Source organism: Vicia villosa, linkage group LG6 (genome assembly GCF_029867415.1).
Source record: "Vicia villosa cultivar HV-30 ecotype Madison, WI linkage group LG6, Vvil1.0, whole genome shotgun sequence".
Taxonomy (NCBI): Eukaryota; Viridiplantae; Streptophyta; class Magnoliopsida; order Fabales; family Fabaceae; genus Vicia; species Vicia villosa.
Genome location: NC_081185.1, coordinates 2,783,877 through 2,802,591, shown reverse-complemented (window position 1 = coordinate 2,802,591; position 18,715 = coordinate 2,783,877). Strand labels below are relative to the sequence as shown.

The 18,715-nt window shown below is 32.6% G+C and overlaps 3 protein-coding genes across 3 annotated transcripts; all 3 read right to left on the bottom strand.

Annotated features, from left to right (window-relative positions):
- Positions 1 to 532: 532 nt before the first annotated feature.
- LOC131611043 (caffeoylshikimate esterase-like) lies at positions 533 to 3,981 on the bottom strand. The gene is made up of 3 exons (XM_058883171.1): positions 3,856 to 3,981; positions 3,679 to 3,729; positions 533 to 868 (listed from the first exon to the last, which is right to left on the bottom strand). The coding sequence occupies exons 1-3, from the start codon at positions 3,979 to 3,981 to the stop codon at positions 533 to 535; spliced, it is 513 nt and encodes a 170-aa protein (XP_058739154.1).
- Positions 3,982 to 4,550: 569 nt separating this feature from the next.
- LOC131608751 (caffeoylshikimate esterase-like) lies at positions 4,551 to 7,330 on the bottom strand. Its single transcript, XM_058880282.1, has 8 exons — positions 7,182 to 7,330; positions 6,881 to 7,062; positions 6,045 to 6,074; positions 5,745 to 5,871; positions 5,488 to 5,634; positions 5,279 to 5,409; positions 5,056 to 5,193; positions 4,551 to 4,965 (listed from the first exon to the last, which is right to left on the bottom strand). Exons 2-8 carry the CDS (start codon positions 7,016 to 7,018, stop codon positions 4,630 to 4,632), a joined length of 1,047 nt encoding a protein of 348 aa, XP_058736265.1. The 5' UTR covers positions 7,019 to 7,062; positions 7,182 to 7,330; the 3' UTR covers positions 4,551 to 4,629.
- Positions 7,331 to 16,855: 9,525 nt separating this feature from the next.
- LOC131608747 (ribulose bisphosphate carboxylase small subunit, chloroplastic 3-like) lies at positions 16,856 to 17,933 on the bottom strand. The gene is made up of 3 exons (XM_058880278.1): positions 17,667 to 17,933; positions 17,327 to 17,461; positions 16,856 to 17,237 (listed from the first exon to the last, which is right to left on the bottom strand). The coding sequence occupies exons 1-3, from the start codon at positions 17,841 to 17,843 to the stop codon at positions 17,007 to 17,009; spliced, it is 543 nt and encodes a 180-aa protein (XP_058736261.1). The 5' UTR covers positions 17,844 to 17,933; the 3' UTR covers positions 16,856 to 17,006.
- Positions 17,934 to 18,715: the final 782 nt, after the last annotated feature.

The window sequence follows — 18,715 nt, the reverse complement described above, 5'->3', positions numbered from 1 at the left end:
TATAATCGATTAGCATGTGGCGTTAATCGATTAGGCCTAACAAATAAGAAAACATTTAAACTGGGTTCGCATCCTAATCGATTAAAAGGGCTCCTTATTAATTAGGTGGTGAACTCGTTTCTTAATCGATTAGATACAAGATCTATTCGATTAGAGAGTGAGACTTTGCTTTCCTCATGAGTCAGGACGCTTCCAAATCACTTAGATAAATGCCTTAAGTTTTTTCACAGGACCAGATCAAACCACCTTACAAAACAACTTGAACTTTCGCGACCCCACAAACCTTTTGCAAATAGCCAAAGCTTTTGCATAATTTAATTTAATGACCTTTTTTAAAATTCCAATGCTAATTAAACTATATGTTCTGAAATACACTCATTATATCCACTTTTAACACCTTTACTTCTAATTAAGAAAATCTTGTTCCCTAATTGTTATTATTTTAACAAAAAATTATATACAAACAATGGAAACCTTCCTTTTCACCATTAAAAGAACAATCTCAATATTCATACAATACACAAAAAATAAATCAATTAGAGGAAAATGAAGAATGTTTCAAGCTGTGTTCATCAAGCCATAAAATAATATCACTAAAAACTTGAATTGTCATTTCATCAGGCTCCCCCTCAAGAAGAGAATGATAAGCATCTTTGTAAAGTTTAAGCTTCTTGTCTGAGCTGCTAGCTTTCTCGTAAAATGTTTTGCTCACTGACGGATCCGTCACAATATCGGCCTCTCCATGAAGGATTAACAATGGCAAAGATACTCTTTCCAATCTCTTTTCAATTTCTTGAGTCGTTTTAAGCATCTCGACAGCAGTCCACAAACGCGGTTTATCACGGTAGCCAATGACATTATAAGCTGTCTGCAAAGAGATATCGGAAAAGTATAATTACTCGCCAATACACGAATTGCTGAGAAAAACTGAATGCATTAGATTACGTTACTTCCCTTAATATCAATTTTCCTCCATGTGTGTGACCTATCTAATAATACAGACTCTATATTTTTAATTACCAAATACTTCCCTTGGTAATTGTTATAAGAACTCTATATTTTTAGTTGGAGTATAATGTAATCTTTCTTTTGTGAACTATGTCATCCATGAGATATATTTACATTAGTTATATATCTGAAATATTTATTAAAATATTCGGTGCGTATTTTAGACTGGGTCAAACTCAAGATCTATGATTAAAATGAAATATGTTAAACGACGACAATTTATTCGAAGGGGAGTGAATAGATCCCAAACTTTAAATTTCAAATTTTAAAGGTTTTGAAAACTTTTAAACTATGTTAAACGGAAATATCGTGTTTAGATAGAAGGTTGTCTAAACCGGACTAATTATTGCAATCTCAGATATGCGCACAACTTTTAGTGTAGGATAACAATGATATAATTTATTAACAAAAATTCTCAATTAACAGTTTTAATGTGATCACTAAGCAACCAATTCCCAATGAAATTTAACACAAAAATTCAAAGTGTCAAATTATCAAACACTTGACGTGCGATCGATTTTTCAGTTTTTCGTTTAAGTTTGTTGATATAAAAATCATCTTACAATCTAATTGATTGTAAGGTAATCAACAAATCAACAATGCTTCAAACAATTAATGGAAAATCGTTACGAATCAATCGCTCAATCAATGTGCTTAACATTTTGATAATGAAAATTTAAATTGCAAGAGATAAAGAGAGAAGACATAGGGAGTTATTTAGGCACTTAACCGATCGTCCTTGTTAAGACTACGTCAGCCCCCAATTCCAATTTGAAATCGAGAAATCAATCTTACTATGTAAAAAATTGTTTACAAGAGATGTGAAGCAATCCAACCCTACAAACCCTATGTTTGACGTTGCTTCTTGCCTTTCTCTTGATTTGAGTTTGATCGAGTCACCCAACAAACACCAATTGATTCACCATTTCGCGCTACTCCTTTGCAAGAAAACAATGTTCTTCAAAGCCTTCACTCAGTCAAATTCAAATTGCAAGTTGTTGTCACCCAAGATTACCAATTGATTCACCGTCTCACGCTACTCCTTTGCAAGAACCACTCGTTCTTCAAGGCTCTTCACTCAACCGAATTCAATTGCCTAACTCTTGTTGAAAATCCCCAAATCAACACCTTGATCTTAGAGTAAAAACCCTTATAGTTTTTCCAATGAAACCCCCTATGATTTTCAACCCAATCTTAGGTTACAACCAACCTAAATTGAACGTTATCAACCAAGTCTAGATGACACCCAAACAATGAATGATTATGTATACTTTGTTTGTGCGTATGCATAGATGCAAGGTTAAAGATGATGAGCAATCTTAGTATGTGTTTATAGTTTCATCGATTTGAAAAAGATGCTTGTGTGATGTGTTTATAGTAGCGTAATTTGGAGGCAAAAAACCTAAAAATATGAAAAAGGATGCAATTTTTTTTTTTGAAAAACAGCAGCATGTGTCGACACATGTTAGTTATGTGTCGACCTATATTAATGCATGTGTCGACCTGTATCGGGTCATGTGTCGACACATTCAAACAGAGACTACAAACTTTAAAACTACAACACATGTGTCAACCTAAAAATCGTATACATCGACATGTAAAAGTAATTTCTTCAGTATGTGTCGACCTAAAATGTATGTGTCAAAAGGTATGTGTCGACACATACACTTGTATTTAGAGAAAAAGTAATTTTTCAATCTTGCAACTGATTTTTAATGTTATGTAATTCATTTTTGATGCATGATACATTTTTCAAATTTGGTCTAGGTGCATTCTAAGATTCCTAATGCTAAGGTACACATAATGACTCAGAGATACTGTTCAATGTACAAAAATCTTAAAATGTTCTTAATTTTAACATCATTCGAAACATCTAATAAAAAAGTGCACTCACAAAATATATTCTTAGGGTGTGTTTGTTTGAAGGATTAAAATTATAATCCTGGGAATATCATTCCTAGGAATATTATTGCTTGGAACTTTATTCCTATCAATGTGTTTGACAAATGAATAAAGTTCCTAGGAATATTTTTAGATTTTGTTTTAATTAAATTTTAAAAATTAAAAAGTAAGTGTGTTAAAATAATATGAGAGTGGGAAGTTATGATTGTTATTTTATATTTCTATGGAAATGTAAGATTCCCATTCTTTTACATGGGAATGAAAAAGAAGAAACTCATGAACAAAAGTTATTCCTGGGAATAAAAAGTACCCGGGAATAATTCATCAAAACTTGAAACAAACAAAGAAATATGTGAATTTCAATGTAACATTCCCCGGAATAATATTTGTATCTCCGAAACAAACACCCCCTTATTATCTCATTGAGATGCTCTTATTATAATATTGTGAAAGTCAATGAGTTTGCATAAACATGACGTCCTAACTTAATGACTTCTTTTTTTCACAAAATAATTTAATGACTTCTAAAATAAATAAAAAACACATTGATTTTAAAATGAAAATTTTACTTGGTAAAAATTTTAAAATGAAACTTGAAATAAATCATTCATTTTGGGACATCATTTTATTCTAAATAGATCACTCATAAAATGTTTTGCTTAATGAGGGGTCAGTCACAATATCAGCCCCTCCATGAAAGGTCAACAATGGCAAAGATACTTCTTCCAATCTCCATTCGATTTCTTGAGTCGTTTTAAACATCTAGACAGCAGTCCTTAAACGCGATTTATCTCTGTAGCCAATAACATTATAAGCTGTCTGCACACAGATATCAGAAAAGTATGATCATTCACGTATACGCAAATTGCTGAGAAAAACCGAACGCAAAGATTTGAAGTGAAAATCGAAAGTTCATATAGGTGCATTAGATTAAGATACGCTAACCATTTCTCTCTTCTTCAGGTCTCGAAATGCTGCCACTGATAGTTTTTTCTGTGGAAATAACTTTTGCTTTGGTAGAATATTAGCTATGCCGAAAAGAATCTGCGCTAGCAACTTTGGTGGAACCATGTCATCTGCAATCTACATAGATAGAGTATCCGGTCAAAAGAAGATCAGAAAATGTCCCACCAAAACTCCTCTCGCATGAATTTGTTTAAGGCTATGTTTAGATTGATGGACTAGAACAGAGCGGAGAGGAATAGACTATGCTGGAATTCCAAGCTGAATATCTTTGAGGGATTCGCGAGCTTGTCTTCGAGCAGAAACATGATCCATATTAGCATCCAAAATCTTTTGCAGTTCATTCTCAACTCCTGGAAACCTAGTGGCCATAGCCAATGTCTTTACCTCTCTCCTCGGCAACAAACACTTGAATTCTACATGCTTGGAGCCTAAGGCTGAGAAAACCAATTCAAATAAAATTCACATGCCCCGCATGAAAAAGCAACAAAATCGATTTTTTTTAGTAGGGTGATTTGAAAGTACCTTGTGAATGGTGAAACCTGGAAAATTTTGAAATACTGAGAGCCATATGCAGAGAGTGAGTCCTGAGAAGTAGGAAAATAGATGCACCCTCCATTGCTTAATATCAAAATAGGCAAGTGTGAAAGATATTGGATCAAAACTTAAACAAAAAATTATATACAAACAATGGAAAACTTCCTTTTCACCATTAAAAGAACAATCTCAATATTCATAAAATACACAAAAAATAAATCAATTAGAGGAAAATGAAGAATGTTTCAAGCTGTGTTCATCAAGCCATAAAATAATATCACTAAAAACTTGGATTGTCATTTCATCAGGCTCCCCCTCAAGAAGAGAATGATAAGCATCTTTGTAAAGTTTAAGCTTCTTGTCCGAGCTGCTAGCTTTCTCGTAAAATGTTTTGCTCACCGACGGATCCGTCACAATATCAGCCTCTCCATGAAGGATCAACAATGGCAAACATACTTCTTCCAATCTCTTTTCGATTTCTTGAGTGGTTTTAAGCATCTCGACAGCAGTCCACAAACGCGGTTTATCACGGTAGCCAATGACATTATAAGCTGTCTGCAAAGTGATATCGGAAAAGTATAATTATTACTCGCCAATACGCGAATTGCTGAGAAAAACTGAATGCATTAGATTAAATACGCGAACCATTTCTCTCTTCTTCAGATCTCTAAATGCCGCTACTGCTAAATTCTTCTGAGGAACTAACTTTAGCTTTGGTAGAATATTAGCGATGCCGATAAGAATCTGAGCTAGCAACTTCTGTGGAACCATATCATCTGCAATCTACAAAATCGAGTATCTGGTCAAAAGAAGATCGTAAAAAATTCCACCGAAACTCTTAACACGAATTTGTTTAGGAAATATTTACTTTACACATTGGTGCAACAAGAACAGCGCCGTCCCATGCCTTAGGTTGTTTAAGGTGCATCTTTAAAGCAACAGCTCCTCCCATGGATTGTCCAAAGAGGAAGCTTGGAAGAGATTGGAATTCTGGATTTTCTGTTACAGAACAAACCAAACTTTAGTAACGATATACACGAATCTTTGTATGAGGCAGCATAACTTCATGTACGCTACCTTTGATTTTGGAGTAAATCTCGATGACATCATCAACTAGCGAATCAAAACTCGGAATATAGCAATGAAGACCTTCTGAAAGACCGAATCCTGGATAATCCATAGCAAACACTCCATATCCAGCACATGCCAATTTTCTCGCTATTCCTGCAAATATATTTCATGATAGCATCGAGTTGATCGAGTTAGTAATCGATAATGTAACTTAACTAGTTACTTGTAGCAACCAGAACTTAACAACACCAGATACCACGTGCCTTCAAAGAAAAAGGTACAAGTGTCTCCATAACCATGACAGTAAAACACGGCGGCTTTCGGCTTGGCAGTTCCAGGAAGCCAACTCTTGTAGAAGATTTCAACACCCTTTGAATTCCTCTCATACGACTGTTGAAAAGCACACCAAGTGATGCAAAATCAAAAAGGAGGAGAAAGTATTAGCATAACATTACAGTACAATGACAAGATGAGATTGATGCCAATTCAAAGCAATACTAAGAAAACCGTCATTTCAAACACGAAAGTTTTATGAAAATAATTTCATATGAGAGAATTCATACCTCCTTCATTATCAGTCCATCGCATCGAGTCTGCAAAGCATAAAGGAATTGACTTAATTCTAAGAGGAAGTAATATTTAGGGAAATCAATTCAAATTTCCTAATAAACGTAAGTAAGCGAAAATTTACGATATACATTCTAAGAGGTGAATGAATGTATCTTGACTCCTAGAGAACTCAACTTTCATGGATAGATGTTACTTAGAAAATTGAGACAGATTATGTCAATTTCACCTCCTATAAACAGAAGGATTAGTGAAGAGTCGAAGCATCCCCAATTATGTCATAGAGAGGAGGACTAGTGCAGGTGATCACCTATAGTGAGAATATGTTTATCATTCGTTGTAACTCTTGAGTGATATACAATTTGGGGTGAGTGACAATCTTGTAATCTAATCTAAGACAGTGAATATATTTGTTGAGGCGTTTCTTTCGATGCAGGCAATAGATGTTGAACCACGTAAACCCAAGGCTGTCTTTGAGGATGTACAAGACAGGCTACCACGCAGAGCCTAAAATTTGACACAGTTAAATCGTGGCTAAATAGGGTCTCACTTAAACCGTGGTAAAATAGGGCTCCTATAAATTTTGCCACAGTTAAGCTGCAATTAACCTACACAGAGTCTTCAAAAACTTAAGCCGGACCGGTGTAAACTTACCAGTTGTTGATTGTGTTGTCTATATATATTGTTTAGGATACTTGCCTCATTGAATTTATTCATGGTTGACACCACCCTACTCTATGAACCAACTATCATTTTGAAATCTCAAAGTCAATGCTTAATAACTTATAGTATTCAACATTGAATCAAACCTAACTAACCACCATGAACATACCTTAAAGAGTATGTGATCAATCCCAAGCTGAATATCCTTGAAGGACTCACGAGCTAGTCTTCTAGCATGAACATGATCCATATTAGCATCCAAAATCTTCTGCAACTCATTGTCAACTCCAGGAAACCTAGTGGCCATAGCCAATGTCTTTACCTCTCTCCTACACGCTTGGATTGTTCAACCTATGGATGATGAGAAAATCAATTCACATAAAACTCACGCACACACAACCCACATGAAAAAGAAGCGAAATTTAAGCAAAAAAATTGATTTTTTTTTGTGTGGGGTGAATTGAAAGAACCTTGGAAATGGTGAAACTTGAAAAGGGTTGAAATTGTGAGAGGCATAAGCGATGGTTATTGACTGTGGTTGTTGGAAAAAGGAGTCCCGGGAAGTAGGAAAAGAGATATAGTGATGAATGAATGGAATGGAACAATCAAAATAGGTAAATGTGTGAAATCTATTTATCTATCTATCTATCTATACATTCATAATAGATTCACCAAATTGCCTAAATTACCCTTTCACCAAAATTTATTTGCACTAATAAAAGGTCATTTTTGTAACTAACAAATTAAGTATTCACTCTTTCAACTTTATTGAATGGATGCCCCAAGTGTTAGCTTTTCATTGGTCCGAATTAAATAACATTTTCCCTACAACTTTATTGCATGAATGATGACATCACATGTAAGTCATGGATGATGGAATTCATATTTAAATTTCTTTTACATTTCATTTTCCCACACTTTCTTACTTTCATTTTAATTTTTCTTAATTTATTTATTATCACAAAAAATATTAATAATCTATTTTTAAATTTTAATCTTACTAAAAATTTTAAATTTCTTTCGCATTTCATTTTTCCATACTTTCATTTTAATTTTTCAACATTTATCTATTATCGCAAAAAATATTAATAATCGATCATTTAATTATTATTCCCAAAAATATTTAATTATTTCACGGGCTACTATCAACTTAATATTTAATTTTTTTTAATCGATCATTACACATTTTCTCTATCTTAATTAAAATTTCAAATTTCTCTCACATTTTTTCACACTTTCTTACTTTAATTTTAATTTTTTTCTCTATTTATTTATTTATTTATTATCTCACGGGTCACTATCAACATAATGCCTATTTTATTTTAATCAATCATTGTCTTTATTTGAGAGATAATATCTTTATTTTTATTTTTTTCTCCATCTCACGATTTTTTATCATTATTTAATACAATTAAATTTCCATGATTATTGTTTATTTTACATTTGTTTTTAAATATATTTTATATCGCATCAAATTATTTTTTTATTTCACGGGTCATTATCAACATAGTAGCTATTTTATTTTAATCAACAATTACTATTAATTGAGAGATAATTTTTATTTTTAAATGTTAATATTTCATTTTTATTATCTCCATCTTATAGTATTTTTTTATATGATTATTTAATATAATTGAAGTTATATGATTATTTTTCATTTATAATTAAACCATAGTTATCTATATCATTTTCTTTTAATTGTTGTTGGACCGTCAATTATTAAATTATCTGACCCAATTTTGCTATTGTGTTCTTAACCTATCTTAAACATTTTTTTGTGGATCATTCTTTTCTATATAATTATTGTTAAATTTACAATTAAGTAAACTATTTCATATTTTTCATTTATATTTAAAATTTTACATTTGCATTTGTTAAAATTTTATTTTTTTCTCCAACTCACATGTCCTTTTTTATATGGTTCTTTATTACACACAAAATTAACACATGAATAAGATAATAATGTTTAATCTTAAGGGCCACTTTCAATACAATGCCTATTTTATTTTAAACAATAATGACTTTAATTTGAAAACTAAAGTATTTATTTTCAAATTTCAAAATGATTCCTATGGATATTAGATTTTCAGAGAATTGGGAGTATAACAGAGCAATCAATAAAACTCTAACTCTATTCAAGTAAAACAATTCCTTTTAATTATGCATATTGCTTATAATTCCTTTTATTTATATTATTCATATCATTACAAAAATACTACACCAGAAAAAAAAATCACCCGTGCGTAAGCACGGGTCTCTGACTAGTAGGTACTAAAAAAATATTTATTAAGATATTATTCACATATACTCATGTATTTACATTAATCATAAAATAAAATTAAAAAAATTTTATTAACTTAATTATTAATTTTAGGATAGTATTTTTTCGTTCTTAGTCCTAAATATTTTTTTTTTTAAAGAATGGTCTCTTCAAAACATTGCATCCATACAAATGGTCTCAGACGTTAAATGTCACTAACAGATGTTGATGTGACAGTACAGGTGGATTAGAACTATTTTAACTAATTAATTTTTCATTTTTACTGCCAGTACACGTGTTATGATGTTTACCTATTAATTATTTAACCATAAACCCTAAATCTAAAACCAAATCCCTAATTTTCGTCATTTTTATTTTTGTTCACTCTACTTGATGTTTACCTATTAATCATTTAACCATAAACTCTAAATCTAAAACCAAATCCCTAATCTTCGTCATTTTTATTTTTGTTCACTCTCACTTGTGGTCCCAATCTTCGTCATACCTTCTTATCCATTGAAGATGCATACATGCTCCATTGAATTGTGTGGTCCCAGCTTCTTTGACGATTTCGCATTTCGATTGTGGTCCCAACTTTGACGATTTCTCCTACGCTGTACGAAGATTCCATTGATTCAACTTTGCGTTTGTTGTGGTCCAAACATTAAGGTTAGTCCCACATGTGCTTTTGTGTGTTGTGTTTGATGTATTAGGAATAGTTTATGTTCTCCAATATCGTATGTCTTTGTTATGCCCCACTTAGTTTTGAAATTATTGCATGTGTGTTTTGTTGTGTTGACCGTAAACATCTAGGATTTGGTTGTGTTGACTATGAATGTAATGTCTAATTTACCCTGAATATTACACGGTATGAAGGGTGTGTAAGAGTCACACATCAAATGATATAGTTCTTCAAAATATATTTATAAATTAGGACAATCCTCATCATACTAGTCAATTTTGTAAAATTGAGCTAGATCACACTCTTTTTTTAATAGAAAATAGAATCTATTAATAAGGTAATAAACACCAACGTATAACAAAATATTTACATAAACAACTAAGGCTAAACAACATACAATCACGAGGAAATAAAAAAATAAAACAACCAAAAGGCATAAATATGGATTAAACCACCCAGAAACAGACTACAACCACTAAAGAACTACCACACTACTCACGTGTTAGATCTTAAACTAACAAATCCACCATCAACAAAACATATTCCATCAAAAGAGAAATAGAAGATCCACCACCACACTCTTAAATAAGGCAAACACTTGATCTGTTATATATTGTTATTACAAGTGATTGACACATTTGTATAGACAACATGTAATGCAAGATGCTATGACATTATGTTGAGACATTCGGTCTCCAGGCGCTCAAATCAAGGGGTAAAGATGTGGAGCAAGATTCCCACATATCGTGGAACATTCTTCCTCAAAAGCTAGTTGTGTTGTAACATAATCACACGCATGTTTTGTTTCCATATTTATCTGTGAGTTTATGCGCTTTTTGGAATTAGGAAAGAATTCCTAAAAAGATCAAAGACCAAGACCAAATTAGATTGATAGACATTTAATTTAAGATAGATTGCAAGTCAAATTAAATCATATCTTAAAATTGTGTTTTTTTGTGTTTCTTTAGCTGTTAGTATTCTTAAACCCTAAACATAAACTGCAGCTGGATGTTTTTCTATTTAAGGAGACACTCTTTATACAGAAGACTCAGACCTTGAGAGATATTGCAATTGTATTTGTTGAGTCTGTGTTTTCGTGTGTTTAACTTGTGAAACTCTATTCATTTGAATCATTCATATCCAAAGGAATATAATTTAGTTTATTGAGTTGTAATAGTTTCATCATTCCAACTTTTTGTAATCGTTCCAACACTAGAGATAGTTGTTGAGATAACGTGAGAGGGGTCTCATATTTAGAGGGAATCCTAAATAGAAATTCATGTGTAGTATTAAGAAAAAAGGCATTGAACAAGAATAAATCATCTAAGACTAATTTGTATTTTTAATATTAAAAGTTGATTTCCTTTCTTGGGTTAATGCCCTCTAGACGTAGGTGATATTATACCAAAATGAGTTACCAATTACTTGTGTTCAATTTACTTTATCTGCAGTTTAATTGTTACTACATCCATCTTGTCATACACATAGTCTAGCACATTGTGTTTGACATCTTGGTGATGGTTACTTTATCTGTAGTTTAACTGTTATTGTCGTTTAATTGTTACTGCATCCATCTTGCCATACACATTTCCATGAGATTCACATTGTTTGAGAGACATCCAATGGTCGTTTTTCATCCAATTTGGATTAATGAAAATTATCTTTGCGAAATATGAGTAACCAGTTGAAACAAAGTGTACACTTTGTGCTCGTTTACTCGGGGTTTCAAAAGAATGTGCATTCAATTGTCCCATTTCATCCATATTGTATTTATGAAAATTATCTTTACATAATACAAGTAACTGGTTGAAACAAAGTGTACACTTTGCACTCGTTTACTCAGGATTTCAAAAGGACGTGCATCCAGTTGTCCTTTTTATTCCAAGTTTATTGCGAAATTTTTTTTGATGTTTTTTTTAATTAAGCGTGAAAACTGACTTGATGTTGATCATGTGTTTCAATTTGCGTTGAGATGGATACGGTTTGATTATTTTGATTTGATGGTGAAGTGGTTTTGCTAAAAATAACTTGATGTTAATCAAGTGTTTGATTGATTTTATTTTAGAAAGGGTTAATTTTAATGGTAATTTTATCTTATTAACAATTATCGATTAAGCATCAACTAAAATAAGTACAATAAAATATAAAAGTATAGTGCAATAAACTTTTATATTAATTTCTTGAATCATATGAATTTATTTGTAATGATACACACCATATAATTATTCAAGTGATCAAATATTGACTTTTTGGTTGACTTTTGATGGATCATCTTGAAATATTGACTTTTAATGTTATTCTCTAGTCCTCCAGTCATCTCAGGCCACGTCACCACCGCATGCAAATTATCCTCATTTTGAGCCCTACTGTCCCCACCTTTTTCCGTCTCGTACGCCACCTCCTGCTCATTAATTCTATATAATATGCCTTTATTATTTCCAATATTGTTTATATTATCAGTATTGGAACTTTCCCCATTTACAAGAATCTTTCCTTTATCACAAATAATTGCATCTTCATTGCCATTAATTTCCTGAATCATATGAATTTATTTGTAATGATACACACCATATAATTATTCAAGTGATCAAATATTGACTTTTTGGTTGACTTTTAATGGGATCATCTTGAAATGAATGAATTTTAAATGATGCATGACATATGATGCATTTAGTGTACTTAGAATATTTTTTTCAATTTTAAATGAGGTAACACCTGACCTAATGCACATGATATACAAAAGTGATTTAAAAATATTGGAACAAAATTAGGGTGCGACACAAGTAATTGACACATTTTTATAGACAACATGTAATGCAAGATGCCATGACACTATGTTGAGACACTTGGTCTTTATGCACTTAAAACAAGAGGCAAAGATGTGGAGCAAAATTTCCCACACATCATGGAACTTTCTGCCTCACAAGCCAGGTGCACTGTAATAGAATCACAAGCCTAATTTGTTTCCATATTTATCTCTGAGCTTATTCACTTTTTAGAATTAGGAAAGAAATCCTAAAAGATCAAAGATGAAATCCAAATCAGATTAATAGAGATTTAATTTAAGTTAGATTGTAAATCAAATAAATCATATCTTAAAACTGAGTTTTTGGTGTTTCTTCAGCCGCGAGTATTTTGAAACCCCAAATGCAAACTAAAGTTGGATGTTTGGCTATTTAAAGAGACGATGTCCACATAAAAGACTCCGACTTTGAGAGATTTTGCAAGGCATTTTGTATTTGTTGATTATTTGTGTTTTCCTGTGTTTAACTTGTGAAACTCAATTTATTTGAAGCATTCATATCCAAAGGAATAAAGTTTTGTTTATTGAGTTGTAATAGTTTTATCATTCCAACTTCTTGTAATTCTTCCAACACCTGGGACAGTTGTTGAGAGAAAGTGGGAGAGGTGTCATATTTAGGGGGAGTCCTAAATAGAAATTCACAGGTAGTATTATGAAAAAGGCATTGAACTAGAAGATTTCATCTAAGACCAATTTGTTCTTTTACTATTAAGTGTATATTTCCTTTCTTAGGTTAACACACTCCAAATGTAGGTGATATTGCACTAAATAGGGTTCCAATTCCTTGTGTTCAATTTGCTTTATCTGCATTTTAATTATTACTGCACCCATCTTGTCATACACATTGCCCGAAACATTGTGTTTGACATCTTTTTGGAGGGAGAACATGACTTCAGTGCAGGTAAGTATAGGATTGTGAAGACAATTCGTGAAGGTGCAAGAGTTCACCCCGGATCTATCCAAAAACCATTTTCAAGCCAAATAAATACTTCTTTCCTCCACCTCTCTTGCTAGTTTTGTAACTCGTTAAAGATGACATCATTTTGAGCTTTCCTCCACCCCTATACTTAAACCCTACCCCATAAAGAAAGAAAATACTCAAAAAGCAACCTAGGATTCTTATTAATAACTATCTGCCATCCAAGCCACCTAAAAACTCTATGCCACGCAGACGAGGATATCTCACAAGTAACAACAAAATGAGGAGCAGTATTAGCCTAAAAATCACCAAAGGAACAAGAAATCTTACTAGGTCAGAAAACACCCTTATTCTAAATAAGTTATCTCTAGGCGGAAGTCTATCCTGCAAAAGCTGCCAGGAGAAAACCAATATCTTAGACCGAGCCCAACTACTCCAAATAAGGGAGAAGGTATGACTTTAAACTGGAAGTGGGGACACAAAATAAGTCAAACTCTCCCTCTAGACGATGTAATCGGAGGCCACTTAAAAAGTACCCTCACTAAAGTGCTTCCAAATCCACTTATCTCTATCCAAAGTAAGGATGACATCTCTAAGTACAGAAAGCAACTCATAAAAAATAGGTAATTCTATTAGGAAGAAGGATATCCACCATCTTGAATCCCAAGTCAATACCTCATTAACAACAAATCATATCTCACCTACCTACCTTTTAGGTTGGAGAGAGTTGGAAAACAAACCAGGAAACATATAATTTTATGTAATACTCCTTGGCCAAGGTTCATTTAGTTATTTTATTCAAGCTTACCACCTCATTAATAGCCACCACTTCATCCACCAGTATTTTCCTCTTAAGGAAAGTTGATTGGTTAGGGGAAATGAGCTTCTCTACCACAATCACAAGTCTAATGGCCAAAATTTTAATCACCAATTTATACGAGGATGCTACAAGGGAAATAGGTCGAAAGTCTCACAGATGAAAGTGAGATTTAACCATAGAAATGAGAGTCACAAAGTAAGAAGAAAAACTATGAGGTTGAGATGTAAAACAATAGAATTGATCAAACATGATCCCTAAGTCAAATCTACGTAGGTTCCATAATATTTTTTAAAAAGGAGAATTTAAAATCATCTAGACCTGGACTTTTATTACCATCACATTGGGACACAACAACATCAAGTTCCTAGAGACTAAAGGGAGCTGATGAAGAAAGATTATTGTCACCCAAAAGAGAGAGAAAGACTACATCATCTAAAAAAGGTGTATCAACATCAAGTTCTTTAAATATCTCAGTGAAATAGTTCACTACCTCTCATCTAATATCGAACACCCCTTTAATCCAAACCTCTCATACTTACAGCTCTAAGATAGCATTTCTTTTGCTCCTATTCTTAATAGAAGCATGAAAGTAACCAGAATTAGTATCACCTTCCTTGAGCCATTTAGACCTAGATCTCTAAAAAAATTGAGAGTCTTTAACCCTAAGGAGGGACCAAAAATTTGCAATTTCTTTGGATTTAGTCTCAATTTCCCCCAGATTAGGCTCTAAGGTCGACCAAAGAATCAACCCTGCTAACTTCCTCTTTCAACCAGTTAATCTATGTGTCGAGATTACCAAAAATATCTCTATTCCAAGATTTTAGGTGCACTTTAAGGGCTTTAAGCTTCTCCGTCAGAACAAGTGCTTTCCAACCATAAAAATTAGTAGTGCTCTAGAAGGAAGCCACCAACTCAGGAAGACTATTGTGAGCTAAGCAATAATTATTGAATTTGAAAGGTTTGAGACCCCACGACTGATTATCATACTTAAGAGTAATAGGACAATGATTAGAAACATCCTTCTGGAGAGCCCACATCCCCCCAATTGTTCCACCACCCACTAGAAATCATAATACGACCAGTCCTCCTAGCCACTCTCCCAAAAGAACTTGAAGATACACCCAAACCTACCCTTTTAGCAGAAGAGCAGATGGAATTATAATTCTCCATAACACACCAAAAGAATCACCTTAAAAACTTGCCTTTTGGAATATGGGTATGCCCACATAGCTCTTTTATCTACTAAATAACACTTGGGTGCACATTTATTACAAAACATACATAACTAGACAACCTCCACTCTAACTAAGTACCGAGAAACCCATAACCAAATTATAAGATGATATCAAAACTTATACTAAATACGATGTTAGGTTTTCGACATCATTCACACTTTAATCTCATTTGAGTTCGAGCTTAAGAGTGTGTTAGAAATTCCACCTTCATTGTGATATGCTCATAACTGCCTAATTCCACTATTCAGATTGTCTTCATTGCAACCTCCAATACTTTGTTTTTTTAGGTGTAAAGCCGTGAATTTAATTCTATCTTGTTTTGAAATATGACATGTGTGGTGTTTATAAAATTTTGGAAATGTAACATGTGATGTTTATAAAATTTAAACAAGATTTACTTATTTATTTTATAAGTTGATTTTGTAAAATTGAGTTAATCTCAATCTAAATTTTTAAAAAGAACTAATGTTAAGTGTTCACTAATCATTCTACAAAAATGTTCTTATAAAAAACATGAATTTTTTTCTTTCTCTCTCTACTCTCATTCCTCCAAACTCTAAAGCACTCATTTTCAAAAAACATGAATCCTTTTTTTCTTTTTCTTTCTCTCTCCACTCTCATTCCTCCAAACTCTAAAGCATTCAATTTTTACTTCTCTCCAAGCTCACAAGCTAGATTAAAGTGTTTGAATTTGATTCAAAGTTACTTATAAAAAACAATCTTTACTGAATGCAACTCTAAAGGGATCAAAATAATTTTGTTAAAATTATTGATATTAACAAGAGTGATATACTATAAGATCTCATAAATTTTTATCTCTGTACTTAAAATTCAGATTCATTCAGCCCTTTCAAAAAATATTAATCTCAAACTGCAAGTTGCATAAATGTAAGTGAATAAATATCTAAAACATATGGCTATACTTTCATTTCATTTGTGTTCACTTATCTTTGATAGATCATTTGTGGCCATGCATAAAAGATATATCACTTATCTTCATCACATTGAATTAAATTATGCCATGAGTATAAGTGATGCAACATTCTTATATGTCACTTATTTCAAACACTATACTTTAAATTTAATTAACAATCATTGACACAAATATCTGCTATCACATCAGACACGATACTGACACTCACACATAAACATCGATAATCACATGTATCGTGTCAGTATTAACACACTCACACGATACTTACAATCACACATAAACATCGACAATCACATATATCATGTCAGCATTAACACACTCACACGATACCTACAATCACACATAAACATCGATAATCACATGTGCCAGTATTGACACTCTAGTATTGACACTCTCACACTAACACATGTCAAACACCGAACAATGAAACTCTGACACTAACACATGTCAAACACCGAACAATGAAAGCCAACAGGGAATAAATTCTTAAGTAACTTGGGAATAAAGTAACCATATATATCATTCATTAACTCTGATACATCCCATTTGCAATTTGAAATCCAAAAACAGAAATCATAAAATTACACAACAAAAGGAACTTAAAAGCATAACATATAAATAGGAAGCTCCAATGCATCAAACTTAGTAGGTTTTTGGTGTGTGTGCAATGAAACTGATGCACTGAACTTGACGCACGTTGTCGAAACCGATGATACGAACGAAAGCTTCGGGGTAAGCCGCAATAACTTCATCAAGCTCCTTCAAGACTTGAGCAGCATCAGTGGTACCAAACATAGGAAGCTTCCACATTGTCCAGTATCTTCCATCATAGTATCCTGGTGAGTTGTTGTGCTCACGGTACACAAATCCTTTCTGCAACCAAGTAATCAAAATCAAACACATTAGGGTTTTAACCAAAACTATGTATATATAATGATTGAAAAAGTAAACAAATATCAAACCTCCAACTCAAATTCCAAGCAAGGAACCCATCCCTTCCTGAGAAGGTATTCAACTTCTTTCAACAATTGTTCTCTGGTCAATGGTGGCAAATATGAAAGAGTCTCAAACTTCTTCTTTCCAATTGGAGGCCACACCTAAATATTCAACAAAAGTGTTAACAAACTAGGGTTAACAAATAACAAACTGTTTCATAAGATATTCTGAAAAGCTTATGAAAATAAGTTGAAAATAATTCATGGACATATGATATATTGTTTCTAATAACTCTCTCAAACAGTTTCATAAGCACTTATGTCAATAATCCAAACAGTTTCATAAGTAGATATATGTTTTTGTTACCTGCATGCACTTTACTCTTCCACCATTGCTTGCAATGGAGGTAATGTCAGTGTTGACCTTCTGAACTGGGAATCCAGCCATGGATTTGAGGCCAACAAATGGAGCCACAGTGGCGGATTGCACCTTAGAGGCACGGTTGACTGTAGTCACAGCTGAGGAGGATATCATAGAAGCCATTGTTGCTATAGTTGAGTTGCAAAGCTTCTATGGAAACTATAGGTATATATAATGGTTCAGAAATGGTTTCTGATCAATTATACCAATGGTTTTGGATTGTGAAAATGATCAACAATGGAACCATATTAACCACACGAGATTGAATGAAAATTGTATACTAGCCATACATTATGCATCACTATGAGAGTGCCACGTGGATGATGACCTTATCTTTTCATATGTGAAAAACATAAATGTGTGATGGTAGTTATGCTATTAATGTATGCATGTTGGCCTCATGGAGTTTTGTCACTATTAATTCCTCCATAAATATCTAAATCATAGATGGTACCTTTTGTTTAGTATTTGGCTCCTTGTTGAGGTAAAAAAATAGTGGTTTATGTTATTTTGAGATAAATTTTACATACTAATTGATTTATGTACAAATTTATATGTTGAAAATGTGAAAGACCCACGAATCATTGATAGGTAAATTTGAACAAATCATACTATTAAGATGGTGGTAGATAGCTAGGATTTTGATATATTGAAATAATTTGAGTTAAATAGAGAGAAAAATAAATTTTAATATGTGTTGTTTAATGAGTCTCAAGTGAATATTATAAAATATTATTTGAAATTTAATACTTTTAACATTCTCTTTTAAGTTGGTAAATGAATATCAATACGAAGGTGAGAAAAATACGCAAGAAGGGTGTTGAATTAAGTTTCTGATAACTTTTGTTTTTCTAGAATCGGTAGCTTCTGAATCTGACAAAGTTCAGATTCCAAGCTAGAGTAAGCAGCAGCGGAATAGTTTAAAGTTCAGAAGCAATAAGTAAATCACTCACAACAATTATCCTAGTTCCTCTATAACGAGAGTAGTCCAGACC

What these genes read in the sequence shown, in the direction of transcription:
- LOC131608747 (XM_058880278.1), bottom strand. Translation starts at nt 17,843, where the DNA reads ATGGCTTCTATGATATCCTCCTCAGCTGTGACTACAGTCAACCGTGCC. An exon ending in GAAGAGTAAAGTGCATGCAG is followed by an intron (nt 17,462 to 17,666) that starts GTAACAAAAACA and finishes TTGAATATTTAG; the next exon opens with GTGTGGCCTCCAATTGGAAA. An exon ending in GCTTGGAATTTGAGTTGGAG is followed by an intron (nt 17,238 to 17,326) that starts GTTTGATATTTG and finishes ACTTGGTTGCAG; the next exon opens with AAAGGATTTGTGTACCGTGA.
- LOC131608751 (XM_058880282.1), bottom strand. Translation starts at nt 7,018, where the DNA reads ATGGCCACTAGGTTTCCTGGAGTTGACAATGAGTTGCAGAAGATTTTG. An exon ending in TTGTTGCACCAATGTGTAAA is followed by an intron (nt 5,194 to 5,278) that starts GTAAATATTTCC and finishes TCGATTTTGTAG; the next exon opens with ATTGCAGATGATATGGTTCC. An exon ending in ATCTGAAGAAGAGAGAAATG is followed by an intron (nt 4,966 to 5,055) that starts GTTCGCGTATTT and finishes ATCACTTTGCAG; the next exon opens with ACAGCTTATAATGTCATTGG.
- LOC131611043 (XM_058883171.1), bottom strand. Translation starts at nt 3,981, where the DNA reads ATGGTTCCACCAAAGTTGCTAGCGCAGATTCTTTTCGGCATAGCTAAT. An exon ending in ACCTGAAGAAGAGAGAAATG is followed by an intron (nt 3,730 to 3,855) that starts GTTAGCGTATCT and finishes ATCTGTGTGCAG; the next exon opens with ACAGCTTATAATGTTATTGG. An exon ending in AATCGCGTTTAAGGACTGCT is followed by an intron (nt 869 to 3,678) that starts GTCTAGATGTTT and finishes ATCTCTTTGCAG; the next exon opens with ACAGCTTATAATGTCATTGG.